The sequence below is a fragment of the Falco naumanni genome, chromosome W (assembly GCF_017639655.2).
Source record: "Falco naumanni isolate bFalNau1 chromosome W, bFalNau1.pat, whole genome shotgun sequence".
Lineage (NCBI taxonomy): Eukaryota > Metazoa > Chordata > Aves > Falconiformes > Falconidae > Falco > Falco naumanni.
The window spans coordinates 8,439,373-8,465,586 of record NC_054079.1 but is presented as its reverse complement, the minus strand read 5'-3'; the positions used below and the strand labels follow the sequence as shown (position 1 = coordinate 8,465,586).

Genomic DNA, 26,214 nt, shown 5'->3' with positions numbered 1-26,214 from the left:
CATGAGATATATAAATGGATTCTCAGAATTGTAATGAATATGTAAACAATTTCCTGGAAAACTAATGAATAAGTATGAGTAGTTTGTATAAAGAGGGGACTGAAAAGTCCCCTCGGTGTGCATGACTTCGGTGGAGCGATCCCCCATGCACCCAGTGCTGTCGAATAAAGATAACCTCCGCTCACTGGAATATTGGTGACTGCTTCTTCAAATCACAATCAAGGTATCTATGAAAAAGCAAAATATTGGATTTGAGACCAAAAATAAAAACCCCAGGATTTTTCCTTACACTCCACTTCTAAAGCAATGATGTTTTGTCTGCCTTAAATACATTTGGAGGTTAGAAGAAAACCACTGATACACAGAAATATCATTACCCAGGTACATTAATGCCAGTCATAGCTCTCCATGCTATCAGTTGGCTACTACAACCGTACTTTTTGTCAATTCAAGTTTGTTGAGGTTTTTTTTTTCCAAGAAGGTTGAGTAATTGCCAATAGCTTTTCCTTGTAAAATCTAAATATTAGACCCTGAAGCTTCAAGTAAAACTATATATAAAAATGCTTATATACTTATAAGCATCAAAATGAAATATCAACTATCACAGAATAAGAAGCTGACTCAGACAAATGAGTTTTTCACATATTATCAAAGGTATACCACTATATTCACCCAAATACAATGTTGACTCATTCTTCAAATTCTAGCCATAAGTTTCATTAGTAAGTATATTGATATAATTAGAAATAACTAATGATACAAAACAATAGTCAAACAGTATATTATTACAGCCTAAATTATTCTCATTTTCTTTAAATTTTACTTTTTTTTTTTTTATCCTAAATATAGAGCAAATAATATCTCCATGCACCACTAAAATAGGGGAGGGTAATATATAAAAGAATAGTTCAAAGTGGCTTACATTGAAACATAAAATTTTGACCAGCCTAATAACAGAAGTACCTCACACTCTTAGGGTATGTTTCACACACTTTTCCTAGTTAAGAGCACTCTAAAAAAGATTTTTTGAGTGCTAAATGTAACAATTACAGTGAACACAAGATTTTTTTTAAAAAAACAGACAGACTGTATTGCAGTTGCTATGTCAAATACCAGTGTCTTGCAGACAGTACAACGCTACATAAATGTCATGGCTTAACACTAGCTGGTAATTAAGTACCATGCAGCTGCTCTCTCACTCCTCCCTCATCCAGAGACATGGGGAGAAGAGTTGGAAAGAAATGTAAAACTTGAGGGCTGAGATAAGAACAATTCAACAAATTAAATAAAATAAAAATGAAAGAACAATAGTAACAATGATGACAATAACAGTTAGAATGAAAAGGGGGAGGGAAAGAATAAGATCCAGAGGGAAAGGAAGAAAGGATCACGTGGTGCACAATGGAACTGCACACCACCCACTGACTGATGCCCAGCCAGTCCTCCCAAAAATGACCTGCCCGCCCTGGCCAACCCCCCAGGTATGACATCCCATGTATATACCAGGCATGACATCCCATGGTATGGAATACCTCTTTGGCTAGTTTGGGTCAGCTGACCTGGCTGTGTCCCCTCCCAATTCCTTGTGCCCCTCCAGCCTTCTTGCTAACAAGGCCTGAGGGACTGAAAAGTCTCACATCAAAACCCAAACACAGCAGGGTACTAGCTCCTAAGAAGATAATTAACCCCATCCCAGCTGAAACCAGGACAATAAAATAGAATACTCACCAGTTTCCCCATCTTTGAAATCCTGCAGCTTGAAGTACATGTACAGCAAACTGACATATATATACAAAGAAGAACACAAAGAACCTGTATGAACTGTCACTCCTGAAAGAGGGGGGGGGGGGGAAATTAAAGCAGCCAGGAAATGTATGACATTATGACATTTTACAAATACTGTAGTACCAATCTAATATTTTTTTTCTGCATTAACTAGAGGAAAAGTGCTTTGATTTATTGATGGTGACTTGAAATACCAGTAATCCTGTGGTTTTGTAGAGTGTTTATTTACAAGAGCTGCTGCTGCTTCTTTAACATAGTATTTTTGGCACTTGCACCTCTAACAGAGGTGAGAATAGTGAGATACTATTCCTTAGTGTTATGTTCAGCACACAGCACGACCTCTTAAGCTAAACATAGAACTTTTGCTACAGTGCATGAAGAACAAAAGTCTGCTCCACTTTCAGACTGAAATTCACAGTGCTGGCAGGTTGGGAAGAAAATATTTTACTTGTAAGAGGAAATAACATATAGTATGGAATTACTGAAACATAATGAAGATCAGAATACTGAAGCATCTGTTGTTTAAAAACAAAATATATAAAATATGTTTGCTGTTTAAATTACTAAAATGTTAGTCTGACAAAACCCTAAAGTGTTAAAAGTCTGTCAAAAACCCCACATATAAACATATGGGCAAAATATTAACAAGGACCTCAACGCATTACTATCAAAACTAATGATTGCATGATATGCTTCCTACCAAAATTTAAAAGGAAGTAAAAATCAATTAATTCACGGAACCAGATTTTGCCAGTAATAGCTCTTTCTGCAGAAGGGAATTTGTTCATTTCTATTTATTCAACAAGTTCAGTTCAATAACTATTTTGTTTTCAGCTGACGAAATGACTGAAAGTTGAATATGCAAGTAGTAGTTTTCCTTTCCCAAATAATATTCATTAAGAAACGCTAAGGATTTACTACATCTAAAACCCTGAAAGATAACATCACACTGAACTCCACCAAATACGTAATAATAATTTAATATAAAACAACACTACTAAGAAAGAGTATGTAAGATTTATAATTAGTTAATGAAAGCTACCATTTTAAAATACTGGCAATTCTCTGTATTTTTAATTTATCTAAATTTGTACCCACATTGTAACCCAAGCCACGAACAAAAGTTAGACTAGTAAATGAAAAATACTCTTCTCATTTTTTAGCCTTAAGGATATAAGAATTTAGTGTATGAGCACATGCAAGTTAAACTATATGATTCCCCAAGAATGTGTGGGTACAGCAATATCTCCTTGGCTAGCAAGAAGAAACATCTCATTTAGCCTAAAGGTTACACTCAACTATATTTTATGGCGATCAATCTTTCTCTACAAAAATTAGTGCATTTAAACTGAGAACACCCTGATTCATTTCAATGTAAAAAATAATTCCCATGAAATACCATAAGAGTACAGGAATTCAGAATCTTGACACGCTGATTTTCACAAAAAACCACAACTTAACTTTTGCATGCAAACCAACCATTCTATTTTTAAAGACTAAGATACCACACCTCAAACTTCTGAGGTCTTCAAAATCCAGATTGCTATATGCTAGGAAAAATACTGGAGTTAGATTACTATATACCTGGTCTACTCATTCTTAAGAATCTCAGTCTACTTCAATTACAAACACTGCAGGTCACTTAACAATTTAACAAGATTTTTTTAAGTGTAGAGTTTTATGAAGTTCATTAAGGAAGCCAAAACCTGAAGGCACCCTTAACTATTAACCTGCTTGTGAAGGGATAGAAATTTATTGAAAATTTTCCTTAAATCTGTTATCAGCCCAATACAGTTAAATATTTCTTACAACTATTATGTCGATGGTAGAAGCTATAAATAGAATAGAATAGAATAGAATAGTTCAGTTGGAAGGTACCTATAATGATCATCTAGTCCAACTGCCTCACTAATTCAGGGCTGACCAAACATTGGGCACGTTGTTGTTAAGGGCATTATCCAAATGCCTCTTAAACACTGACAGGCATGGAGCATTGACCACCTCTCCAGGAAGCCTGTTCCAGTGTTTGACAACCCTCTTGGTAAAGAAATGCTTCCTAATGTCAACTCTGAACCTCCCCTGATGCAGCTTTGAACCATTCCCACACATCCTGTCACTGGATACCTGGGAGAAGAGATCAGCACCTCCCTCTCCACTTCCCCTCCTCAGGAAGCTGCAGAGAGCAATGAGGTCACCCCTCAGCCTCCTTTGCTCCAAACTAGACAACCCCAGAGTCCTTAACCACTCCTCATAGGACATTCCTTCCAGCCCTTTCACCAGCTTTGTTGCCCTCCTCTGGATGCATTCAAGGACCTTTACATCCTTCTTAAATTGTGGGGCCCAGAACTGCACACAGTACTCAAGGTGAGGCCGCACCAATGCTGAATACAGTGGGCTAATCACCTCTCTTGACCAGCTGGTTATACTGTGTTTGATGCACCCCAGGATGCAGTTTGGCCTCTTGGCTGCCAGGCCACACTGCTGACTCATATTGAGCCTGCTGTCAACCAGCACTGCCAGATCCTTTCCTGCAGGGCTGCTCTCCAGCCACTCCTCTCCCACTTTATACTTGTGCCCGGTGTTACTCTGTCCCAGGTGCAGAATCTGGCATTTCGACTTGTTAAATTTCATGCCACTGATGATTGCCCAGTGTTCCAGCCATCTAGATCCCTCTCCAATGCCTCTTGTCCCTCGAGAGAGTCAACAGCATCTCCCAGCTTCGTATCATCAGCAAACTTGCTAATGATGCATTCAGGTCCTGCATCCAGATCACTGATAAATATATTGAATGGAACTGGCCCTGGAACTGAAGGGGGCCAGATGATGTCTGGGAAGCTGAAATCTCTCATAAGGACAAGGGCTACCAATCCAGATATTTCTCCTAATTGCCTATAGAATAACTCATCAGTGCTATCATCCTGGCTGGTTGATCAGTAGTAGATACCCACTACGACATCTTTGTTTACCATCCTCCTAATCCTCACCCAGAGGCTCTCAACCACATCATTAACTGTAAAGGCTGTACAATCAAACCTCTCCCTTACAGTGCAACTCCTCCACCTCGTCTGCCCTGCCTATCCCTCCTGAACAGCCTTCCATCCCAGCACTCCAGTCCTGGGAGTCATTCCACCAAGTCTTGCTAATACCAATGATATTCTAGCTCTTGGAACAGATCAATGCTTTCAGTTAATCCAGCTTGTTTCTCATATCGTGTGCACTCATGCAAAAGCATTTCAGATGTGCTTTTGAACCATCCATGCTCCCAGGAGCAAATATTTTAAAAATATTTTAAAGGACATTCTATGATACTCCTAATTGTTGCCATCGACATTTCAGATACAGCAACTGAATTCTACTTGTTTCTAATGAAATTGTGTTAAAGGATTATCATAATGATAAACAAGCAAATTCTGGAATGTTAATGCATTTCAGTAAGTAGTATGTTTTTAAATATATTGTCAAGCTGAAGTTCTTACCTGAAAGCTCCATAAAGTGGTCTGTACCAGCAGACAAAAGAACAAGGGGTAAAAAGCAAGAACCAGAGGATACTCAATCCAAAATCAACCCCTCGTGTAGCATCAATGTAAAACCAGGCCAAACATCCAAAGATATTAAGAAATAGTGTCACTGTATTGACTGTAAAAGCAAAAGCAAAAAAGTCTTAATTAAATTATGTTCATATTAATACATTATTACAACTGCTAAAGTAATACTCAAACTGTGCATGTTTTTAAAAAACCATAAGCATGCTGACAATAAATCAATATCCTCTCTCAGCCATAAGCTGATTTTTATAGTTTTCTAACTTTCAGGTTAAAGCCAGTATTCACAAGTGAAAGTACTGAACATGAAAATTCAAGTAGTATCAGATGTATATCAAAGAAAAAAAAAAGTTCATAAAAATGAAATATTTTCAAACTTAAATTATGAAAAAAAGAGGTTTCTACAGCTGCAATAACTGATACTTCTTCTACAGCAATTACTGCATACAGATATTTGCACTTTTTTAACATGCTGGTTATTTATTTTCTCTTACAATCGGGCAAGTAAATGAGTGCAGGACTGTCAGCCTTAATATTACAATACAAAACTACTAGATTTTATTATTATTTTTTTAGAGAAAAGCTTATAATTTCTAGAAAATAAATAATAAATTTAGCACTGTAAACATTCTAATTTCAAAGGAAATTTTTCCCCAAAATATCTTTTAATGAAAAGCTGTCTTACATGTAATAAAGCAAAAAATCATACTTCGTAAAAGTGTTTCTCAGTAAAACAAGATCTGCAAGAAGCTGTTATACATCCTTTAATACATATTGCATATTCAAATATTTACTGTAACATTGGTCTTAAACATCTGCCTTATTGGTGCTGAGTTCTTAGCTCAATACTGACATTTTCTCATTGGCAGACCTTGTTACAGGTTAACTACTGAATTTCTACTAAAGAAAATGCATTGGCATTACAATTTCAGTTTATTTCAAATACATTTAGTCCTTGGAACAGAAAAAGATACAGCAGTAGTAAGAAACATTGCAGCTACCACTTTCATGCTATCTGGCACAGACGTTAGCTCTGCCAGACTTAAAAGATGAACATGAATTTATGTCTTTATTCAGCAATAACCAGTGATTCAGGAGAGATTTTGCTATCTCAGAGGACAGTTTCTAACCTTGTCAACCAGGATACAGTATGTATAACTGAAAGTGCACAAGCAACTCCTTGCAGCAACGATTATTTATTTAAGTCTAGAGAAACATTCTCATAATTCTACTGGAAGGTAAAGGCAAACAGAAGAATCATAGAATCACAGAATGGTATGGGTTGGAAGAGACCTTTAAAGGTCATCTAGCCCATCCCCCCTGCAATTAGCATCTTCAACTAGATCAGGTTGTTCAGAGCCCTGTCCAACCTGACCTTGAATGTTTCCAGAGATGGGGCATCTACAACCTCTCTGGGAAACCTGTTCCGTTGTTTCACCACCCTCACTGTAAAAAATGTCTTCCTTACATGTAGTCTGAATTGATCCTCTTTTATTTTACAACCCTTACCCCTTGTTCTATCACTACAGTCCCTACTAAAAAGTCTGTCTCCATCTTTCTTATAAGCCCCCTTAAAGTATTGAAAGGCTGCAATAAGGTCTCCCTGGAGCTTCTCTTCTCCAGGCTGAACAGCCCCAACTCTCTCAGATTTTCCTCATAGGAGAGGTGTTCCAGCCCTCTGATCATTTTTGTGGCCCTCCTCTAGACCCGCTCCAACAGGTCCATGTCTGTCTTGTACTGAGGACTCCAGAACTGAATGCAGTACTCCAGGTGGGGTCTCACCAGAGTGGATTAGAGGGGAAGAATCACCTCCCTCGACCTGCTGGCCATGCTTCTTTTGATGCAGCCCAGCATATGGTTGGCTTTCTGAGCTGTGAGCAGATAGTGCTGGCTCATGTCCAGCTTTTCATCCACCAATACCCCCAAGTCCTTCTCTGCAGGGTTGCTCTCAATCCCTTTGTTCCCCAGCTTATATTGATACTGGGGGTTGCCCCAACCCAGGTGCAGGACCTTGCACTTGGCCTTGTCGAAGCTCATGAGGTTCACGTGGGCCCACCCCTTGAGCTTGTCCAGGTCCCTTTGAATGGCATCCTGTCTCTCAGGCATGTCAACTGCACCATTCAGCTTGGTGTCGTCTGCAAATTTGCTGAGGGTGCACTCGATCCCACGATGTCGCTGATGAAGACATTAAACAGTACTGGTCCAAATACAGACCCCTGAGGGATACCACTTGTTACTGATCTCCATCTAGGCATTGAGCTTTTGACCACTACCCTCTGGATGCGACCATCCAACTAATTTGTCATCCACCAAATAGTCCATCCATCAAATACATATCGCTCCAATTTAGAGAGAAGGATGTTGTGGGGGACCATGTCAAAGGCCTTACAGGAGTCCAGAGAGGTGACATCCATAGCTCTTCCCTTGTCCACTGATGTAGTCACTCCATCGTAGAAGGCCACTAGGTTGGTCAGGCAATATTTGTCCTTGGTGAAGTCATGCTGGCTGTCTCAAATCACCTCCCTGTCCTCCATGTGCCTTAGCATAGATTTTAGGAGGATCTGTTCCATGATCTTCCCAGGCACAGAGGTGAGGCCGACAGCTCAGTAGTTCCCAGGGTCCTCCTTTCTACGCCTTTTAAAAATGGGTGCAATGTCTCCCTTTTTCTAGTTGCTGGGGTCTTCACTTGACTGCCATGACTTTTTCAAATATCATGGAGAGTGGCTTGGCATCTACATTAGCCAGTTCCCTCAGGACTCTGGGATGCATCTCGTCAGGTCCCATAGACTTATGTATGTTCAGGTTTCTCAGGTGGTCTCAAACGTGATCTTCTCTTACAGTGGGAGGGACCTTGTTCCCCCAGTCCCTGCCTTGAGGTCCATCCACTTGAGAGGTGTGGCTTAAATAAGCCCTAAATCAACTTAGTGGAAAAAAATCTTAAAGCAAAAAGCCCCCATTAATGCATAAAGGGCTGAAGAAACTCGAAACACATTTCCCACAGACAATTCATATTTTCCTCCAAGATTCACCAGAAAAAAATGTACTTTTAAACAAAGAGCATTTAATGCATCTACATATCTTAGCACTGTTCTAAGAGGTTAGGAAAGCAACTCATTTCCGAATTTGTATGCCTCATAAAGCACAACAAAGGTTACAAATCCAAATACCTACCTTTCTTTGATGAATATGAGAAAGCTTACTAAGGGGTATTCTTTCTTTTTCTAGTCAATATTGGAAAACAGGGAGACCCCCCTAGATTACTAGAAAAGTCCACATTCTGGTGGAGTTTGAACTTTCTAAAATTATTACTTTTTTTTTTTTTTTTTTGGTAATTGCAGTTACGATAACAGGACAAGTTTTAAAAGAACACCATCACTGCAGAAGAGGGTTGAAACAATGTCACAGCCACTACTGACACTTATTGCACAGTAAAACTGGTAACATAGGGGTCTACTTCACTACTGTCATGTAGAATCTCAGCTGTAAAAACTGAGTATCAGGCAAGCTACAGATGAAGACACAAGATTTTGCTGACAATTCTCCCTTCACTCCACTTGCCCTTCTCTCTGCCTGCTTTAAGCTACAGAGAGATATTTGTTCTTTGAGCTAATGCTTTCACTAAGTGACATAAATAACCTTTGCTGTTGTATGAACACACAGGTGTTTTCATGTTCAGGGTAATGTTTTTAAGTACCTTCTACCTACTTGCCTCTTCAAATTCAACCCTGATACAAGTTATTAGAAGATAATGACCACCTGAGAGTTGAAATGACCTAAGGCTTTGGCAAAAGTCTGCATCATGCAATGTCTAGATGACATTTATGAGTGACTAGTCCCACCTTCTACAGTGGATTTACTTGCTTATTTAAAGATTAATGACCCAACAATGAATACAGAAAGCTGTGAATTACGATTAAGCGGAATTCACTTGATTCAACGCTGACTGCTCATTTTATGTTTTTCAATTACATTGTTCAATCACAGTAATAAGACTACCAGATTAACAAATAAAATTATGCAGATTTGCTAACTAAATCTGGAGCATTGAAAAAATACAGAAGAGTTCTGAAATTCATATCCCCTTAGTATGCTAAAAATATATTAATGGCATCAAAGCACCTACTTCTTTGGAATTTCATCACTCGGTATTTATTAGGCTCTCACCACACTGGACAAGGCAGAAGAAACAAATGTTGTGGTATTTGTACATTTGGTGCATCCAGCATTTCTCTAGTCAAAGCATAGCACCTGAATGAGGGCAAAATTAACCCCACAAAGACTGTAGAGCACTTTTGGTATACAAAGGATAGTTGTAACATGGACTGATTCTTTATCTAATTTACTTTATACTATTTTTCTTTAAATAGACTAAAATTATATTGTTTCCACTATAGACTAAAACTATGCTAAACTATATACAACTATGTCTATTATAAAGCAAATTGATATTACATTTCTTAAACTCACAAGTCTATTGACACTGATTGTGAATTATATTTCTTAATATATAAGCTGATTTTAAAAACAGTAAAATTATTTCTAAGGTAATAAATGGTCAAAGATCATTTTACAGCAACAGGGATATTTAAAAAAGAAAACTGCAATATACTATCACAAACTGCCTTAGGGTAATCCTCTCCCTTTTTTTCTATGGAAGTTTCTATGAAATAATCCAATACTTTTAAGATTGAAGCTAACAAAAATATTTCACTTCAACATTTGATTTCTGGATTTAAAACAATTTCTCATTACAGATGTTGCAAAAGCCAAAGTAGCAGGTATGTTTGAATAGGCACTTTTTTTTTTCTTTTAAAAAATACTTACACATCCATAAATAGTACATAATCTTTACTGTCTTCTGGAATTCTACAGGAATGTCTACAGAAAAGTCCTGGTAGAAACATGGACCCACTGGAAAATTCTCAGGAAGAGGTGGCCAGTTATTTTTTCTATCTGTAAAAGAGGAAAAAGAAAAAAAAAGAAAAAAAAGCACTTTATAATACAGTTTAAATCCCTGTATACTAGAAAGAGATACACATTTGGACTTGTTCAAATTGTTTTATGCACAAGTTTCACGAGTGTATGAATAACTTGAGCTACCAAACCCCAAGAGTTTTATTAGCAATCCTCACACAATACTGAAAATAAACTTCAGAAATAAAAGACAATGAAGTGCAGACAGATGAAATTACAATATTTTATCTATGTGAAAGATTAAGCAGGCATCTGACAGTTCCTATAAAGTAATGAGAAAAGAGAACTCTTCACAAAATTTCTCAGAGTTCCCTGACTTATAAATGCACATTTCCCTAAGTCCTACCACACTCTCATATTTTGTGGAACACAGGGGACTGAAAAACATTCTCCATTCTTACAGTCTTGATATTTCTAACACCTGGATATCTCTAACACTTTGAACTAGTTCCCAATACAGTTTACAGCCAAAGCTTTACCTAAAAGCCCATAAGCCTGAAGAAAGGCAGCTATTTAAATGATCTAAACTACTTTTTTTATTACAAGAAGCCCTACGGCACCAATATATTTTGATACAGTTGTGTGACAGAGTGAGGACATCACAAAAGACAACACAATATCAGACACTTGGATTTCCTGTATGCTGATCTGCTCACAGACTAGAGTATACATTCTGCTGAACACAAGTCATACCAAGCATAGACTCAGAGATTCAACTGAGAGAACTGCAACAAACCTTTACCGTAACATTTCAAATTCTGGATGTAAGAGATACATTAATCTTCCAAAAGTGGAGCTGAACTAGTGACTAACCTAAAGGCACCTTTATTTGAAACTATGATGAGGTTTTGCTTGCAGTTTTTATCTTTAACCATATCTTTACTAGCAGTTCATCTGGTAAAAACAGAAAACTTGCAAAACTTACACACTTGCATTATTTCTTATTTCTTTCCCCACTCAGACAAGATGAAGTTGACAGTTCTGTCCAAACAGGTCCAAAGCACTAAGTATCTGTTAAATTTCCTGCCTCTTCCACTGAACATTTTTTATCAAGCCTTTTAGAGTAGGGGATTTACAGAGGGAGCATACAGAAGGTAATCAAGTAATATTCCCATCCATATTAAAAACTTCTTTGGGATTTCTTATATGAAAAATATTTTATAATAATTCAGATCATTCTGTAGTATATGGTTATTTCTTTCAGGACAGACAGTGTCAAGATAGAGTCACAGAAAAAATCAGATATCTGATGATAGTTCAAGTTCTTACTTAAGAATTTTATTTGATGTGCTTTCCCACCCCTGTGGCACAGGTTTCAAAATTTTCAACTAAGACTGAAAGACAGCTTGGTGAGATTGTTTGAGATCAAAACCCAAGTGGCCTTTTTCTAAATACACTTTGGATACTCATATTCCAAGATTGTATCTTGATAAGCAAAGAGCTAGCTCAGTTATTTCATTCAATGCAACAAATTACCATCTCAAGGCCTATTAACATAACTTTAATGGCATGCCTACATTATGAATGCAGACACCCCCGAACTAGCTTCATGCAAGCCCAGAAATGGATTTTCAGGCATGCCCAAATGAACTAGCTGAAATAGGAAGCAGCACACTTTAATAAGCTAAAGTGCAATACTGCACAGGACCTGAGCAGAGAAGACCAAAGGCATTGAGCTGAGCAGACCTACTAGCTTGAAAATTTGTAGCCAATTGCATATGAAAACAGTGTCCTAGATGTGCAGCCAGCATCTTAAATCGAATGCAAATAGCTAGAGTACTGTTGCAAAAGACCTTGCCCTCCAATCAAAAAATCTCTACAGTGTTTCCAAGAGTGTGCAAAAGAAAAAAAATCAGAAGGAAAAGAATATTGTTCTCCTCAGTAACAACATACAATTTCTGATTTGCAGCATCTTTTATGCAATCATTTGGCAAAATTCCAATATCCTCTTTAAAGCTTTAAGAGCTCTCTCTATTCAGCCTTCCTAAAGAATCCTTTAGATTCTTCACGGACTCTTCAAGCACTTTGATGTGAACAACTGCAACCTAATAACACAGTCCATATCCATTTCAGAAATATCCTGAAACATACACGGGGTATCAGAGTTATGTTCCACAATACAGATGAACAAAACTGTCCCTGAAGCCTGGAAGAGTCAAGTCATCAATCCAGACCATAACATAAGTTAGTGAAATTAGATGAAGAGCAATATATGGAGAAGGAAATGAAATAAAAATGAAAAAAAAAATCATTATCTGGGAGAAGAGGTACAGAGATTAATAAAGAGACTGAAAAGAATAAATACTGAGAAAATAAAAATGCTTTAATGTAGGGACAATATCACCATGATTCTTTTCCTTAGAAGAAAAATAGCAATTCCCCATTCCCAGCTTCTAGCATATGACTGGCATAAATTTCCCTGAGAATTTGAATTACTAAATGATTATGCAATCTGGAATTGTACCACAGGAGCAAAAAAACCAGCACATGAAAAAACAAGAGTCAGAATTCTAGATACAAGTGAAAAGATGACACAAAGTCAACCTTGCATACAGTGTTTTGGGTTTTTATTTTGTTTTCTGTTTTTTTTCTAACTTCAGTCTTAAATTTTTCCTTTTGAAAAGGAATATTCCCATAGATCTATTTCTAGAAAAGTATCTTCAGTTAAGAGGCTGTAAATCTTCTCATTTGTGAAACTGCAGTATGAAAACTGATGGTTTCACACAGCACACTTACAGTTTGTCTCAAAATGACATAAGGATCTTGACTGTTGGCTCCAGTGTCATATGAAAAAATAAATAAAAGATTAATAATAGAATAAATCCTTCTGCTATTTGCATAGAATATTGTGTCTGTAACATACCAAAAGATAAGAAAATATTTCAAAATAGGAAAGTTCTCCCACAGCTGTAAATGCTGACAGAAGAGAGACCAAAGAGATGTTCCTTGTGAAGTTACTTTTACTTCTTCTCAAACTGCTTACTTGGATATTAGCCTTAAATAAAAATAGCTGATAGCAGAAAGCAACATGTAACATATGACTGTTGTGACTTAACCCCAGCCAGCAACTAAGTACCATGCAGTCAATCAACCACTCCCGCCCACCCCGACCCCAATGGGATGGGGAAGAGAATCAGGAAAAAGGTAAAACCCATGGGTTCTGATAAGAACAGTTTAATAATTGAAATAAAGTAAAAATAATAATAGTAACAACAACAACAATAATTGCAATAAGAGGACAGGGAGAGAAAAGAATAAAACCCAAGGGGGAAAAAAAGTCATGCACAATACAATTACTCACCATGTGCTAACCGATGCCCAGCCAGTCCCCAAGCGTTGATCAGTGGCTCCCAGCCAACTCCCCCTGGTTTATATACCAAGCATGACATTCTATGGTATGGAATATCCCTTTGGCTAGTTTGGGTCAGCTGTCCTGGCTGTGTCCCCTCCCAATTTCTTGTGCACCTGCTCGCTGGCAGGCCATGGGAAACTTGAAAAGTCCTTGACTTAGGGTAAGGACTACTTAGCAACAACTAAAACATCAGTGTGTTATCAACATTATTCTCATACTAAATCTAAAACACAGCACTGTACCAGCTACTAGGAAGAAAATTAACTCCATCCCAGCCGAAATCAGGACAGTAGCCACCCCTTATTCCATACCATTTCCATCATGCCCAGGTCCATCCCACACATCCCTGTTAACCACCATCACATTTCCAGTAATTCGATATGTTCATATATACACACACACAGATATCATTCCCTTAGTCTATGAGCCATCCCTCTAAAATGTCCATTCAGTTTGTTTAGTCCATGACTTTGGGCTCCATATGTCATAACAGTCCTTCAGGGCAGGAAAGATGGTGTGTGGTGTTGGACTGTTGCAGGTTGAAGCTAGTTCTGATTCCATCACCTGCTCCACTTCTCCTGTCTTGCTAAAGTTCAATCTTAATTAATGTAACTTCATTAATGTCCCTTTGGAGTCAGGTTCAGATCGCCAAATCCGGAGTGGCTTAGATGGGAGCCGTGAGGTACCCAGTGCGGTGATGGGCATGTAGCCGCCATAGAAGTGATAATATACAGTGTTGTATAGCATTTAACATCATAGAATTTAATTCATTGGCTATTCTCCCAAAATCAAATCCCCTTGAGGCATACATCAAACTTCCCCATCTACCTACATTACCCACCACATGCATCCAGGTCTTTGAGCAAATGCAATCCCATGGATGGGTTTCCCTTTGCCTGAGGCAGGAACGACCCACACTGTTTTCCCAACATATTTCTAAGGTGCACTACAGGAATTTTAACCCCCTCTACAGTACATAAAAGCTTTGACTGGCCAGGGCCAGCTCAATTGGCAGATCCCCTAGCACTGCCTAACTAGGTGACTTTTGCTAAATGTGCATCCCAATGTTTGAAGGTTGCACCACCCATTGCTCTCACTGTGGTCTTTAACAGTCCATTACATCATTCGAATTTCCCAGAGTCTGGTGCATGGTAGGGAATGTGATATACCCACTAAATGCCATGATCTTTGGCCCAGGTGTCTATGAGGTTGTTTTGGAAATGAGTCGCATTGTCTGACTCGATTCTTTCTGGGGAACCATGTTGCCATAAACACTGCTTTTAAAGGCCCAGGATAGTGTTCTGGGCAGTGGCATGGGGCTCAGGGTATGTTTCCAGCCATCTGGTGGCTGCTTCCAGCACTGTAAGCACATGGCACTTGTCTTGGCAGGTTTGTGGGAGTGTGATATAGTCAATCTGCCAAGTCTCCCCATATTTATATTTCAGCCAACGTTCTCCATACCAGCGAGGCTTTAACCACTTGCCTCACTTAATTGCATCATGATTCACATTCATGAATAACCTGTGCGACAGTGTCCATGCTCAAGTCCACCCCTCGATCACGAGCCCATCCATATCTTGCATCTCCTCGATGGCCTGAAGTGTCATGGGCCCACCGAGCACCTTTATATTGCAAATCTATATCTACCTGAGCCACTTCAATTTTGGCTGCCTCATCTACCTGTTGGTTGTTTAGATGTTCTTCCAGTGGCCTGACTCCTGGGTACATGAGCATCCATGTGAAGTACCTTAACAACCAGGTCCTCCACCTGGGCAGCAATATCTTGCTATAGTGTGGCAGCCCAGATGGGTTTACCTCTGCTTTGCCAATTACTCTGCTTCCATTGCTGCAACCACCCCCACAGGGCATTTGCCACCATCCATCAGTCAGTATAGAGGTAAAGTATTGGCCATTTTTCTCCTTCAGCAATGTCTAAAGCCAGCTTGGATAAAGCCAAAATGACTCAATTCACTTTCTCCTTCAGCAGTTTCTGCAACTTGTAGGGGGCTCCATACAGCTCCCACCTCTGATGCTTTCCTACAGTATGGCAGGACCCATCAGTGAACAAGGCATATTGCTTCTCATGTTCTGGCAATTTATTATACAGTGGAGCCTCTTCAGCATGCGTCACCTCCTCCCCTCTAGTGACATTCCAATATCTTTGTCTTCTGGCCAGTCCATGATCACTTCCAAGATTCCTGGATGACTGGCGTTTCCTATTTGAGCACATTGTGTGATCAGTATGACCCACTTGCTCCACGTAGCATCAGTTGCATGATGTGTAGTGGAAACCCTCCCTTTGAACATCCAGCCCAGCACTGGCAACCAGGATGCCAGGAGGAGCTGCGCTTCAGTATCGATTACTTCTGAAGCAGCTCGAACCCCCTTCATAAGCTGCCAGTATCTCTTTTTCAGTTGGAGGATAGTGGGCCTCAGATCTTCTCTATCCCTGACTCCAAAAGCCCAAGAGTCTAGCTTGAGTCTCCCCTCGTGCTTTCTGCCAGAGGCTGCAGGTAGGGCCTTTCTCTCCGGCTGTGGTGTAGAGAACACCTTTCCCTGTCCAGACCGGCCCAAGGGCTACAGCTTGAACTATCTCCTATTTAAATTGTTCAAAGGCTTGTCATTGCTAGGGACCCATCTGAAATCATCCTTCTTCCAGGTCACCTGATAGAGAGGGCTTACAATCATACTGTAGTTTGGAATGTGCATTCTCCAAAAGCCCACAGCACCTATGAAAGCCTGAGTTTCTTTCCTACTAGATGGTGGAGACATAGCTGTTATTTTGTTGATCACATCCATTGGGATCTGATGACGTCCATCTTGCCATTTTATTCCCAAAACCTGAATCTCCTGTGCAGGTCCCTTGACCTTACTTTGTTTTATGGCTAACTGGCTTTCAGAAGAATTTGAATTATGTTCTTCCTTTTCTCAAAAACTTCTGCTGTATTGCCCCACACAATGATGTCATCAATGTATTGCAGGTGTTCCAGAGCTCCACCCTGTTCCAGTGCAGCCTGGATCAGACCATGGCAGATGGTAGGGCTGTTTCTACCCCTGGGACAGTCGATTCCAGGTGCATTGGATGCCCTTCCAAGTGAAAGTGAACTGTTGCCTGCACTCTGCTGCCAAAGGGATTCAGAAAAACGCATTAGTGATATCAATGGTGGCATACCACTCAGCTGTCTGACTCCAGTTCATACTGAACTTCTAGCATGCCTGGTACAGCAGCACTCAACACTGGCGTTGCGACTTCATTCAGGGCACAATACTGTTAGTCTCCACTCTCCTTTCACCCCAGACTGTACATACCCACACACCCCAGACTTTCACACTGGCCATATGGGGCTATTAAAGGGTGAGTGGGTCCTGCTGATCACTCCTTGGCTCTCCAGCTGGCGAATCAGCATACAGATGGGAATCGGGGAGTCTTGGTTGGTACAATATTGCTGCCAGTACACCGTTTGTGGTAACAATAGGCACCTGTTGTTCTTCAACCTTCAGCAACCCCACAACAGAAAGGTCCTCTGAGAGAACAGGCAAGGTAGACAGCTGCTTCATTTCCTCCACCTCCAAGGCAGCTTTACCAAAAACTCACTAGTACCCTTTTGGGTCCTTAAAATACGCTCTCCTGAGGTAGTGTATGCCAAGGATGCATGGAGCCTTTGGGCCAGTCACAATGGGGTGTTTTTCCCACTCATTCCCAGTCAGGCTTATTTCAGTCTCCAAGACAGTTATCTGTTGGGATTCCCCTGTCACCCCAGAAATACAAATGTGTTCTGCCCCCTTATAGCTTGATGTCATTCAGGTATACTCTGCACCAGTATCTACTAGAGCCTTATACTCCTGTGGGTCTGATGTGCCAGGCCATTGGATCCACACAGTCCAGTAAAGCTGGTTCTCCCTCTCCTCCACCTGGCTGGAAGCAGGGCCCCTCTAGTCTTCGTCATATGATTCACCACCAGGGCAGCAAGCAGTGTGTAGCAGCTGTAGAGCAGAGCAGCCCTGACCACTTCCTTCTTGTGAAAATAGATTAGAATTTATTTCCATAGGATCAGGAATAAGATCAGTCCTTCCACTTTGTGTGGGAAATTGCCCATTGGAGACTGGAACAGGCTTCCTATAAGAACCCCCATTTGTGATTATGTTTCCTTGCAATTCATGTACCTGTGCCTCTAGGGTCGAGGTATGATTTCCAACTCACTTCCTCATGTCCGTTTTATGGTCCCACAGCAAAAACCACGGAGTGTACCATGGTGCGTACCTCATATATTCTCCCTTTCAAGCAGAAAAGCACTTACTGTTAATAACTGAGATGTGGGTATGTACAGATGAGGAGTAGTATCTAGCCTCGTCAAGTCACTGGACCAGCTTCTCCACAGCTGAGGAGGGAGGAAAAGATACTGTCTTTGTATTCATGGAGTTGGTGAGCCACTTCATCCACTGTCAGTGTCTCTTCATTGCTCCAGCTCGTTACTGCCAATGAGTTGGTATACAATGATAGTGTGCTCTGTATAAATTTCGACAACACAGAATTGAAGAATCATAGAATGGTTTGGGTTGGAAGGGACCTTAAAGGTCATCTAGTTCCAACCCCCCTGACATGGGCAGGGACATCTTCCACTAGACCAAGTTGCTCAAAGCCCCATCCAACCTGGCCTCAAACACTTCCAGGGATAGGGCATCCACAACTTCTCTGGGCAACCTGTTCCAGTGTCTCACCACCCTCACAGTAAAGAATTTCTTCCTAGTATCTAATCTAAATCTACCCTCTTTCAGTTTAAAACCACTACCCCTTGGGCCTGTCTCTACAGGCCCTACTAAAAAGTCTGTCCCCATCTTTCCTATAAAGTATTTTCCCTTAAAGTATTGAAAGGACGCAATAAGGTCTCCCCAGAGCCTTCTCTTCTCCAGGCTGAACCACCCAAACTCTCTCAGCCTGTCTTCATAGGGGAGGTGCTCCAGCCCTCCGATCATCTTTGTGGACCTCCTCTGGACCTGCTCCAAAAGGTCCCTGTCCTTCTTATGTTGGGGTCTCCAGAGCTGGATCCAGTACTGCAGGTGGGGTCTCATGAGAGCTGAGTAGAGGGGCAGAATCAGCTCCCTTGACCTGCTGGCCACATTTCTTTTGATGCAGCCCAGGATACAGTTGGTTTTCTGGGCTTCAAGTGCATGTTGTCAGGTCATGTTGAGCTTCTCGTCCATCAGTACCCACAATTTGTTCTTACAGCTGCTTTTGATCCATTCTCCACTGCAGGAGCGGTCTGCAAACTAGGACCATGCATGGCAATCAGTTAGCTGAGGGGAATGTGCTCGAGCTTGTAGGTCACAAGCTCACGAACCCTGGGAGGACAAGGAGTGTGAATAGACACAACAATTAACATGATGAGACGTGTTTACAGAGCACAGGGGAGTGAGAGACTGATGGCGCCAAGGAAAGATAACACCTTGCAGTTAATTGCTGGTAGTTAACCACCAATCAGGGATTGCCTAGTATGCAAGGCTTAGCTTCAAGAACCAATTAGTTTAAAACGCGCAGCTTCTGAAAGAGTATAAAAACTCGTGCTTCTGTACAATAAATTGACATTTGCTTGCATCAAGCTGCGTCCCGTCTCTTCATTCGCCGCACTCCACTCAGCCTTATTTGTGCTTGGGATTGCCCTGACCCATGTGCAGGACCTTGCACTTGGCCTTGTTGAACTTCATGAGTTTCACACAGGCCCACCTCTCAATCCTGTCAAGGTCTACAAATCCAGGTAGATGATGTCAGTTGCTCTTCCCTCATCTGTCAATGCTGCATTCCCATCATAGAAGGCCACCAAATTTATCAGGCATGATTTACCCTTAGTGAAGCCATGTTGGCTGCCACCAATCAGCTCCTTATTTTCCATGTGCCTTAGCATAGTTTCCAGGAGGATCTGTTCCATGATCTTACCAAGCACTGAGGTGAGACTGACCACCCTGTAGTTCCCCAGGTCTTCCTTATTTCCCTTTTTAAAATTGGGGGTTACATTTCCCCTTTTCCAGTCCGTGTGAACCACCAGACTGCCATGACTTCTCAAATATGATGCATAGTGGCTTAGCCACTTCATCCACCAGTTCCCTCAGGACCCACAGATGCATCTCATCAGGTCCCATGGACTTGTGCACCTTCAGGTTCCTTAGATGGTCTTGAACCTCATCTTCTCCTACAACAGGTGGTTCTTCATTCTCCCAGTCCCTGCCTTTGCCTTCTGTGACTTGGGTGGTGTGGCTGGAGCACTTGTCAGTGAAGACTGAGGCAAAAAAGTCATTGAGTACCTCAGCCTTCTCCATGTCCTGAGTAACCAGGTCTCCCATTTCCTTCTGGAGAGGGCCCATGTTTTTCCTAGTCTTCCTTTTATCAGCAACGCACCTGTAGAAGCTTTTCTTGTTGCCCTTGACATCATTGGCTAGATTTAATGCTATCAGGGCTTTAGCTTTCCTAACCTGACCCCTAGCTGCTCAGACAACTTCTCTGTATTCCTCCCAGGCTACCTGTCCTTGCTTCCACCCTCTGTAGGCTTCCTTTTTTGTGTTTTATTTTGTCCAGGAGCTCCTTGTTCATCCATGGAGGCCTCATGGCTTTTTTGCCCAATTTCCTCTTTGTTGGGACACATCACTCCTGAGCTTGGAGGAGGTGATCCTTGAATATTAATCAGCTTTCTTGGGCCCCTCTTCCCTCCAGGGCTTTGCCCCATGGTATTCTACCAAACAGAACCCTGAAGAGGCCAAAGTCTGCTCTCCTGAAGTCCAGGGTAGCGGTCTTGCTGTGCACCCTCTTCTCTGCCATAAGGATCTTGAACACCACCATTTCATGGTCACTGCAGCCAAGGCTGCCCTTGAGATTCACATTCCCCACCAGCCCCTCCCTGTTGGTGAGAACAAAGTCCAGCATAGTACGTCTCCTCGTTGGCTCCTCTATCACTTGAAGGAGGAAGTTATCATCAACACATTCCAGGAACTTCCTGGATTGACTATGCCCTGCTGTGTTGTCCCTCCAACAGATCTCAGGGTGATTGAAGTCCCCCGTGAAGACCAGGGCTTGTGAATGTGAGGCAGCTCCTATCCGCCTATAGAAGGCTTACGCTGCTTGGTCTTCCTGCTCAGGTGGCCTGTAGCAGACCCCCACTATAATGTCCCCTGGGCCTGCCCCTGCCCTCCCTTTAATCCTGACCCATAAGCTCTTGGTCGGCTCCTCATCCATCCCCAGGTGGAACTCCATGTGCTCCAGCTGGTCAATGACATAGATGGCAACACCCCCTCCTCTTCTCCCCTTCCCATCCTTCCTAAAGAGCTTGTATCCTTCCATTCCAACATTACATTCATAAGTCATCCCACCATGTCCCCGTGATGCCAATAAGATCATAGCCCTGCAGACATACACATGTCTCTAACTGCTCTTGTTTATGCTATGCACATTTGCATAGAGGCATTTAAGTTGGGCTCCTGATGTAGCTGACTTACTGGCTGGAGCAGCTGGAATTCCTTTGTGCTGCTCTTCAGGTGCTCTCCTGCTGACCTGTAATCCCTCTCCAGGCTCTGGGCATCTCCTGCTGGCACTGGCATCAAACTTGTAGGAGTGGGATAGACTGAGGTTCCCCTCCCCCAGCAACTTTAGTTGGGTCACGTGCATTGGATTTCATCAGGATCTGTGGGTAACTGTGTGCTGTTCAGGTCATAATAAATCATCTCTTTCATGGATAATTCCCTCAGGTACTGGATACATCTCTCTATTGCAGTCCACTTGCTTGAGTAACATAATATTCTCCTTGAAGGGATACCTTTCCTTTACACTTGATAGGAGTCACCTCCAGAGGCTGAGGACTTGTGTCCCTCTTCCAATTGCCTTGTCAATGCCCCCTTCTCTAGAAAGGGATCCCAGCTGCTTGGCTTCCCTACCCTCTAATTCAAAACTATTAGCCCCATTATCCCAGCATCAGAGCAGCCAGGTGATAATGTGCCTAACTGGATGATGGTGAAATCTTTTTGCATATCCCACAGCTCATTTGGGGACAGGGATTGAGAGATCTTGTTCTGCCTCTTCCTCTTGTTCCTGTGATGGCCCTGCTTTGAACTCCTTTACTAAGCAAGCCAACTTTTGTGTCCATTTGTTCTTGTGTATACAAACAACTGATACTGACACGGGTTGGTTCTCTGGTTCGGCTGCATCACCCATCACCAGGGTCTGAGTAGGTGTAGTGCCTGTTGCCAGGTTTTGAGTAGTTGCAGTGCCTCTCACCGAGGTTTGAGTAGCCACAGTGCTTGTCACAGGGACTGAAGTATCTGTAGTACCTGTCCCTGGGGTTGGAGTAGCTGCAGAGCCTATTGGGGGGTGGGGGTGGGGGTTGGAGTAGTCACAGATAGCTGCTTAATCCTAAAAAAGATCTGAATCACATTCAGCATTCCTAGCAACAGGGCCAACAACAGGCTAGCATCAACATCCCAAGGTTATTTAAAATTTTCAAAATTCTCAAATACTTCTGTGATTAGCCTGGAGGAGAAGGAAGATGTCAGAAGGAAGGAAAGAAAGGAGAAAGGAAAGAAGAAAGGACGGATGATGTAGGAAGATGTTTCCCCTATAGGTTGGCTCTCTGAGGAGAAATGGTAAAAGGTATAATTATTAATAGCTCCCATAAAATGGCTCCTGAAGTACAGAGGTGATGACAATGCTGAGTACACATACCAGATTAGTTTCACAACCAGCAATTCTATCATAAACCAGTATTACAAAGTACAACACAATGATAACCTTAGCTTAGGCCCCAAGGATGATAAACAGCACAACAGGGAACACATACTGCAAGTAAGGCATTACATAACCCTGAGATCACATGCAGATATTATGAAAGCAAATAAATCAATACTGCGACCAGGGACTATTAAACTAATATAATAAATGCTTATAACAGATTTGTTTCAACATGCTTTGATCAGATGATTCATTATCTCAGCCCTTTAAGCCCCACACTGGGTGCCAAAATGGACTGTCATGGTTTAACCCCAGCCAGCAACTAGAGCACCATGCAGCCACTCACTCACCTCCCCCCACCTCCCCCCGTTACGAGGGGGAGGAGAATCAGAAAATCTAAAACCATGGATTGAAATAAGAAAAGTTTCATAATTGAAATAAAGTACAAATTTAATAAAAATAACAATAATTGTAATGAAGAGAGAGAGGGGGGGGGAATAAACCCCAAGGGAAATAAAAACAAGTTATGCACAATACAATTGCTCACTACCTGCTGACCGTTGCCCAGCTTGTCCCTGAGCAATGATTGGTGGCTCACAACCAACTCCCTACAGTTTATATATTGAGCATGACATATGGTATGGAATATTGTAGAGGGATTTATAAAGGACGGAGGACATATGTTACCATTGTCCGGGTTGGACAACCCAGGCCTGTTAGTTGAAGCTGCAGAGCAACTTTAAATTGTCCTTGAAACAAGCAGGGTGAGAAAGAAAACAAGCTATGCACAAACAAGAAGCCAGGTGCAGAGCAAGTCCTGGGAACCGCGGAATCAACACACTCTCATTGGCACACTGATCAGGCGCCTGCAGCATGCTCACCAATCAGTGACACTGACGGTCATGTGGCCAGAAACTCTTATCCAATCACCTGTGTGTAAAGTCGGGTGAGTGGTCGATTTAAGTTATAAATATGACCTGTTTGTTTAATAAAGGGAGCACAGCATGTAGCCATATTGGTGTGATTGTCGTGACTTGGCCGACTCTCCACGGGGGACCCTCTTCATCTGGTGCCCTAACAGGGACCCATTTAGTCGCTTAAATGCGGTTTAGCTTAAATGCTGTTCACTTAAATGCAGCAGTCTCCGTGCATCGGACCCGAAGGGAAGTTGTCCGATTAGGGAGCTGGAGGTCGGAGACGGGCGGAACCTGGAAGGCGAAAAGCGGAGTCCAGAGTTCGGTGTAGAGCTGCAGATCGCACCCCCACCGGTGGTAAGACCGCGTCGAGTAAATCACGGCAGGGCTCCCCGCTGAATTCCTCTCTGTGAGGGGGGGTGGGCACTAAGGAAGACTGCGACAGGTGTGGTGGGGCTCTCCATTGATATCCTTTCTGTGAGAGGGCGAAGCTCTGAGGAAGACCGCAATGGAATTAGACGCGGCAATTAAACTGTTAATTAGCATCCTCTTTAAGAGAGGGGAGAGTATTAAAGAAACAGAGGAGGAGACACTAGTTCGCTGGGCACGAAAAAAGGATAAGATTTCCGAGCCCGCGTTATTGTTTAGTATTACGGAATGAAGTGGGAAATTGCCTCTGGGATACTACGATCAAGGGAGGTAAAGAAGGAAAAGACGCTAAAGTGTTAGGAGCTACGTGGTGGTCTATAATTAACACTCTGGAAACTATGAAGGCGGGAAAAAAAATAGCGGCAGCAGCTATAGAAGAGTTGGGGGGAGATGTGGTAGAAAAGCCAACAGAGCAGAAGGGTGATTCGCCTAAGCCTTCTCTCTTGGCTACATTTTTCGGAGTTGGGCACACTCATCCTATGAAGGGTACGTCAGCCTCTGCGTGTTCAACAGCGCAGGAGTTTTTAGATAAGACAGCGGACAAACCGGAAGTTACTCCTCGGGGGCCTGTTGTAACTGAGCCGAAACCGGAAGAGGCTGTTGAGCCTCCCCAGGAAGGAGGAGCAGCAAGTAATGCTGCGCCAATCGGAGCTGTGGGTGGAGGAAGACCAAAACGGAGGGTGGCTACAGCTCGTAGGTCAAATCAGGGAGGGCAAAAGCACTGTCTGATGTCGTATCCTCCTCTTCCTGAAACATCATCAGACGAATTTGAGGAGGAAGGAGGGGAGAAGCTTTGTGATAACAATACAGAGAAAACCTTACAGGAGGTAACAGATAAATTAAGAAAACTGGAAAAGCGAGTTGAAATGAACCTGCCTACTACTTCAATACCTGTAGGTCCTCCAGTTAGCCCAACTACACCTCTGATGGTGAACTCGAGAAAAGATCCAATACTACAGCGTTGGTCTGGTGCTGTTCGTGATGCTATTTTGGAAGGTGACTGGCAGGTGACTAGCTCATTAGCTTGTCCAGTAGTGGTTAATAATCTGGATGCACATAACTGGGACATGATTTATGAAAGGTTAATGATCAGATTTTAGCAATGGGAATGTTGCAACCTGGTCTTCCAACTCCTACAACGATCCCTCAGAATTGGCAAACTGTCATGATAGACTTCAAAGACTGTTTCTTCACTATTCCCTTACATCCTGACGACACGCAAAGATTTGCATTCACTCTGCCATCAATAAACCGTGCCGCTCTGGCTAAACGGTATGAATGGGTTGTGTTACCACAAGGAATGAAGAACTCTCCTACGATGTGTCAGAGTTTTGTAGATTGGGCACTAGTTCCAGTATGACTGTGTTGGCCTCATGTCCTGATCTACCATTATATGGACAATATTTTATTGGCCGCTGAACAAGGGATTTCAGATGATCAAATGAAATGGCTTGTTGACCACCTTCTATCATGTGGTTTGATAGTGGCACCTGAGAAGTTTCAATGTTTGGCCCCATGGAAATATTTGGGCTGGCTCATCTCAGATGCTCAGACCCAACCACAGAAGGTAACTCTTACTACACAAATAACTACTCTGCATGATGCTCAAAGGCTTTTAGAAGACCTACAGTGGGTTCGTAATATAGTTGGCCTCACTAACCATGATTTGCAACTGTTCCGATCCTGCTTGCATGGCACCGAAGCCAACAGCCCTCAAACTTGTTCACCAGAACAGCAGGCTGCCCTAGAAGTTGTGTCCCGCAAGATTCAGACTGGCTGGTGTGGTCGCCGAATGGCGAATCATCCATTATCTCTTTTGGTTTGTAATGCTGCCACTTCACCTTTTGCCCTTATTTTGCAATGGCAAAAGAAAAAGGGGGAAAATACAGCGAGCGTTTTAGAGTGGTTGTTTTTGCCATTGCAACCCAGACATAGCGTTTTAAGTCGTCCTGAAGCAGTAGCGGCCTTGGTGAGTAAAGGAAGAGACAGGATTGTTGAAATTGACGGGACTGAACCGGCAGATATCAGTTTTCCAGTCTGTGGTGATGATTATGAGTGGCTCCTGAGACATTCAAAAGCCATACAGGAAGCCTTGATGGGTTATACAGGTGTTGTACACAACAACCGGCCAAAAGGACCTCTCTGGAAGATGTTAGGACATTACCAGTGGATTGCGAGACCGTTACGCTCAAAAAGACCAGTTGAAGGGCCAACGGTGTTTATAGATACAGGACGAAAGATGAAGAAGGCTGTGTGTGTTTGGCAATCTGATAATCAGTGGCAGAAACATGTGATCACCGGTGAACCAGGGGACAACCTTCAAACCTTAGAACTGAAAGCAGTGTGTTGGGCATTGGGAAGCTGGAACAATACACCTGTAAACATAGTATCAGACTCATTGTACGTAGTTGGTGTAGTACAGCGCATTGAAGATGCCTTGTTGAGAGAGACAAAGAACCAACATCTTGGTGACATGTTTATACAACTGCGTAGCACTCTTCGACAGAGAAA

The 26,214-nt window shown here is 42.0% G+C and overlaps 1 protein-coding gene across 3 annotated transcripts in view; it reads right to left on the bottom strand.

The window, feature by feature from the left end:
• LOC121080563 (secretory carrier-associated membrane protein 1-like) overlaps positions 1–26,214 on the bottom strand; it is a 56,690-nt gene that overhangs the window by 9,285 nt on the left and 21,191 nt on the right. For all 3 annotated transcript variants that reach the window (XM_040578655.1, XM_040578657.1, XM_040578656.1), the window contains 3 exons: positions 10,152–10,280; positions 5,262–5,421; positions 1,729–1,830 (listed from right to left, as the gene is read on the bottom strand). In XM_040578655.1, the coding sequence (XP_040434589.1) occupies positions 1,729–1,830; positions 5,262–5,421; positions 10,152–10,280 (391 nt within the window). The remainder of the gene's footprint in view (positions 1–1,728; positions 1,831–5,261; positions 5,422–10,151; positions 10,281–26,214) is intronic.